We start from the raw sequence: 5,943 nt of genomic DNA, 5'->3' as shown, positions 1-5,943 counted from the left end.
TTCTAAATTTGTTTTTGTTATATATTTAACATTTGTGAAATCATATTTTAATAATTACCGTTCTACGGACGGGTTCATAAAACTAGTATAGAATATAGATGGTGGATAAAAATTGTTATGTAGTAAATATTAGAAATCACTTAAACAAATAGGAACACAAGAATATTCTCTTTTTCTCCATCATTCATCCACTAAGCGGAAAAGGCAATTTTAACCCTAAATATGCTTAGTTAACCAAGAAGATATGCTCTCTTATCTAAGTGTCTTTGCCTACTTCTTCGATTCCAAATACTAGATTATTATTATAAAGTGGTAATGATTCATATCTCTTTATTAAAAGTTGAGATTTTAATTCCCTGGAGTGGCAACACAAGGATATTTCCTTGAACTTGAAATCCACCCAAAGGTCATCTTTTACGCATTGAGTTGAGGGAGCAGCGGGGATGAGAGTTTTACCAGCCATGCTTTCGGATTTGTCCGGGTTTCTTTCTGGGCAACAGTTGAGGGTAAGTTATGCAACTGTGGGTAGATGATCGTCTAGGTAGTTTAGTCTCTCCTGAGTGATCCAATACTGCTATTAAAAAAAAACTACAATACTATTATTATTATTTTTTGTTATAGTCTTCATATTAAATTATTAATTAAAATAAATTAGCATGAAAGAATACCCTATATTCTTCTATGCAAGATTAATCTCCTTTATTCAAGAATTGTTCATCATATATATAGACATATAGTTTTTTTTTTTTTTTTTTACTACAATACTTAATGTAACTAACAATAATAATATTAATGATGATATTGATCATACTTTGTAACAGTCTTTTTGTGACACAAAGGACTACATGAAGAGGTTCATATTGTCAACCTTGATAGAAACAAGTATAAACTATAAAATGAGTGCATAATTACTATGTCAATATGTCATAATTCAAATTACACGTTAATCAAAGCACACATACGTAGAAACTGAATAACAACCCGTATTCATATACCAAACCCCAAATATCACCACAATAAGTTAATTAAGTAACCACAATCCTAGCTCAACTCTTAATTAGCTATAACCTAACAAAAGAAAAAAAAAAAGAGTTCTAATAATGAAAGATACTAGATTTAATTGTATGCGTTGTTAGCCCCACGTAGATCGGCCAATTGAAGGTTTTGGTTCCAAAACCCTAGCTCACCACTTGTAAGAACTGGAGTAGAATCCAAGTTGGATGAAGTAAATATAGTTGAAGATGAAGTATTATTATTCACCACATTGCCACCCAACAATAAAGGTGTAGATTGATCATTACTGTAGTAGTTCGATCTCAACCGTTGATACCGATCGTTATTTTCATTGTTTCTAGCTTCATGATCATTGTTCATGATCCCAAGCTGTTGTTGTTCATGTTGGTTTTGTTGATTGTTTCTCCATAAAGAACTACATAAACCTAAAGATGATGCTCGATGACTTAAAGGTTCAAATCCCAAACTACCCATGTTTGATCCAACCATAAAGCTTTGATCTTTGATATGGGTTGACGCAAAATTAGGGTTAGGGTTTTGGGTGGCTCTTAATAAAGAAAGAATATGAGATGTTTGTGGTAGACCAGACCATATTATTGGGTTGTTGTTAGGATTTGATTCATGTTCAAAACCATTAATGAAACTAGATCTTCCAATTAGTTCAGATGAAACAACTTCTTTGAGTTTACCATTTGCCGAAATTGGTTTTCCTATAGTGGTAGCAATTGTGGTTCTATTGTTTTTTCGGCATCCACCTCCAATTGGGATGTTTCGAAGAGCTCCACCTTTCGTCCAATATCGTCTACAAGTCTTGCAAAAATGGCGTGGTTGAGTGAGGTTGTAGTTGTTGTAGTAACAAAATTTTGTATTGGACGAATCACATCGCGGGCACCTTAGCTTTTGGATGTCCGATGTGGCGGCGTTGGGTCCCGATGAAGCGTTTATGGTGGTTGTGGTGGTGGAAGAAGAGGGTGATGGTGAAGGAAAAGTGGAAGGAGAAGGTAAGGGCTCAAAGACTTCCGAAATAGGACGATTTCGGTCTTGATTTAAAAGATTAGTAGCACCTCCACTAAATAGTTCTTGGATCATCTTTAATTATGTTAATTTGAGGATGATGATAAAGAAAGGAGCAACAAAACGAGAAGGAAAAAAAGAAAAAAAAAAACAGCAAAGTTGGGTTTGTTGTACTCTTTGGGATGTAAATTTCAAAATGTGAGTGGGAGAAAGATTTGGGAAAAGGAGAGAATTAACATCAGTTGCCTTTGTAGTTTGAATGGCTTTTTGTGAAAGATCGAATAGGGAGTTCAAGAATGTGAGGGTTCAAGACTTTAGGCTTTAATATAGTGTGATAGAAAATAAAAGATACTACATGTGTTGTACTGAAAAATTAGTTAAGAAATTAATGGTATAACCATCACAAATGTGATCTAATGATAATGATAATATTCATTGGTGCTTCAAACCCTTTCCCACTGACCCTCGGTAATAAATCTTTGAGTGGCACTGATTAATTATTATTATATTTATTATATTATTATTATTGTTAGTATTATTATTTATTATTTTTTATTATAACAATAAGAATAAGCATACAACATTTGCATGAGATGTTTTTAATTTTTTTTTTCTTTCAAAAAACATAAGACTTTATAAACTTCTGGAAAACTTCATCGAAGTCCAGAACAATAGATAACCAGATTTCATCCGAGCTCCATCAACTAAACTCAAAATCCAAACTAGATGCCAACGAGCTTATAGCTCAGTGGTACCCGATGCCTTTGATCCCTGGGCCCACAGTGGGGGAAGCTTTGACCCGAAGAAAGGCGCAAGTTCGATTCTCAGTCTGGGCGCCCCGCATGGAATTATTTCTCCCTCCGGGGGGAAATTTGTGAAGTGTTTCGGGGGTCTAGCTAGCTGGGGTAAAAATCGCCTTGCCGTCACTGTGGTACCTGGGAGGAGGTACTTTGCCGGCACAGGTCTCTTTCGGGGTGGGATTGGTGGGTGCTACGGCACACAGGGTTAGCGTGTCCCTGTCAACTTACACGTTTTGACCCGAAAATCCAAACTAGAGCTCACAACTAAAAGATACATTAATCGAAATCGAGACAAACATAAAGAGCTAGAAAACAACAAAGCCTAAACTACATCCAAACCGAAGAGAAAGCCCAGTCAAAACGACAACGAAAGGTTTGACACCCTCTAAGGAGTGAACCGAACCTAACTGAAAATAAACACAAACGATGCAATCACATGTCTTTAATAAATTCAGAAAGTTATGCATTTCATCACCTTGTGTCAGCTTCTTTTTATCGTTCATCATTCATTCTCATTTGACCTCAGATTTGAACTAGGTCACCAAATTAATTATGTATTATCTCGGTTATATTTGGGGTATGGTTATACGAATATATGTTCATTCATCGAGGAGCTCAGAAGTATGTAACTCCAAATATTTTGGAGGAATAAATATCATCTTGCATACACGTGTATATCACGAGCTTTGCACTACACCCTAATAGCTTTTATAATAGCCTTATTCAAGATAACGTTTAATCATGTTAAAGTATCATGTGCCACACATCAAAACTGACGTGCATATCAAGTCTAAGGACAATAAGACATGACCACTTGCGAGTTTCACATTGACGGTGATCCATGTAGTCGAAACTCGAAGTTTAGGCCATTCAAATGTTCATCACTATGAACACATGAGAGTTTGATAGCAAAAAACATTGCATATTCATATGTTTGAATCATATCAAATGCTCACATTTTTCTATAATTGATGTTACCTCTATATAATCAATTGAAAATGAAAATTTAGAATGAAATATTAACACACAAATAAATTTATTTTATGTTTTAATTATCCAAATCTAAAAATTACTTTTAGACTATCAGATGATCTAAATCTAAGATGATTCAAATCTAACGTTCCTAGAATGCTTAACATGTTAGGTAAAAGATATTGACTTTCTGAACGGCTCAACTAGATTGTTTTATGTAGGGAAATTTAGAAAATGCACATCACTTTTTTCAGACCACCAGTGAAAAAATGAAAATCTTATAATTTATATATTATTATTATTATTATTATTATTATTATTATTATTATTATTATTATTATTATTATTATTATTATTATTATTATTATTATTATTATTATTATTATATTATTATTATTATTATTATTATTATTATTAATTAATTGCGGAGTATCATTATTAAATTATAACTAGCAAAAGATCTGTTTTGTACCATACATGACCGTCTATTTATTTGTCATCACCATAGAACTATTGGGACATTGATAATTGATATGGTCAAAACGGACGGTTTTGTTTATGCGGTGTCGTTATGCCGCAAGGCGTCAGAATCAACCATCAAGAGAGGGAGCAATAGTTTTAATTTTATATTTAGCGAGGCCTAAATCTTACTACTCCTTATTATGAGTAAGGGAAGTATGACCTAGAGTTGTATTTTTGAAATATCAGTAGAATCGAACCTATATCTAAAGTTTAAGATAATTCTATGGTGCATGAGTAGTGGTTTATTACCTAATTTTTGGTTTTCTAGTTTATAAGATAAAGTAAAGTAAATACGATAAAATTTGTAATTCAGATAAGGCTAAAACAAGTGCATGCTATGATTTCGTCAGTTACTTTGCCGGGATTATGGAATGCTGGCTCATGGATAGGCAGTGACCTTGTATTCATTACACTAGTTCTAAACGCCCCTGTCATAAGACATGTCACTGGGTAATGCGATAGGCTTGAAGATTCTGAATAGACAGCAACGTCCCTTACACCCGACCCCCGTGCAGTCTGACTACAGGCATACACGTTCAGACGGCTCATCCAATTGAGCGACTAGGTTGGGTGACGTATTAACATTCCACAATGGTCTAAACTTTCTTAAGCATAATATGATACATGGTTTTCCATATCCGAGAGACGTGATGTGCCTCGATGCTTTCGTTAATGATTGGTTTTAAAAGATAGTTAGGCCCTTAAAAACAGTTCAGCTATAAAGACCACCATGGCCAAGTCAAGTTGACTTTCATGAACACGTTCGGTTATCCTAACGGTCCAATCCTTTATGTGTTCGAACAAACAGTTCCTTAATTAACCAATAATTCCTCAAGCGGGGTGCAATACTTGAGACCGCGTTATGGTGAAGTGTACTAGTCAGCACTAACCGTATTTCATGGCCTTACTTAGCAGAGGTACAGCTTACAACAACCGTTGTGCTTCAGCATGCACGTACGAAGTTTATATGCTTGGTGACTACACTAGCATGGTCTAGGACCGACAATGTAATAGGGGTCTTGATGTCGTAGGGGGTGTATACAAAATAGTATTATTTTTAGTGCGAAAATACTATTAAATACGATACAATTTTACACAAGATATTTATTTATTTATAGAATGGATATACTTAAACCTTGCTACAACACTTATAGGCAGTGTACCTAATCGTACAGTAGTGTAGTTTTTAGTAAGTCCGGTTCGTTCCACAGGGAATCTTTTTTAAACAAAGCTCAACGCTATATTAGTTTACTTTTATAAAAATACAAACATATATATAAGTAATATTATTATTATAAAGGGGGGTTTTTACCGTTTAATGACCGGTTTGTCGATTTTAAAACTTTAGTCGCAGTTAAAACCTAATGTAAAATATTAAATAAATAAAAGACTTAATTTAAAGCGTAAAATAAATAACGATAATGAAATTGCAATAAAAGTGCGATAAAATAAAATTGCGATAATTAAAAAGTACGATAATTAAAAGTGCGATTAAATAACAATAAATAAAAGTGCGATAATTAGAAGTGCAATTAAATATAAAATAAAGGAAATTAAATATGAAATAAAAGAATTATGCTTATTTAAACTTCCGTAATCATGATGTTTGACGTGTTGATTT

At 33.7% G+C, this 5,943-nt stretch overlaps 1 protein-coding gene across 1 annotated transcript; it reads right to left on the bottom strand.

Annotated features, from left to right (window-relative positions):
* Positions 1-1,116: 1,116 nt before the first annotated feature.
* On the bottom strand, positions 1,117-2,103 carry LOC139865786 (uncharacterized). Its single transcript, XM_071853885.1, has one exon. It carries the CDS (start codon positions 2,101-2,103, stop codon positions 1,117-1,119), a length of 987 nt encoding a protein of 328 aa, XP_071709986.1.
* Positions 2,104-5,943: the final 3,840 nt, after the last annotated feature.

The sequence above is a fragment of the Rutidosis leptorrhynchoides genome, chromosome 9, assembly GCF_046630445.1.
Source record: "Rutidosis leptorrhynchoides isolate AG116_Rl617_1_P2 chromosome 9, CSIRO_AGI_Rlap_v1, whole genome shotgun sequence".
Classification (NCBI taxonomy): domain Eukaryota; kingdom Viridiplantae; phylum Streptophyta; class Magnoliopsida; order Asterales; family Asteraceae; genus Rutidosis; species Rutidosis leptorrhynchoides.
This window is presented reverse-complemented; position numbering and strand designations above follow the sequence as displayed.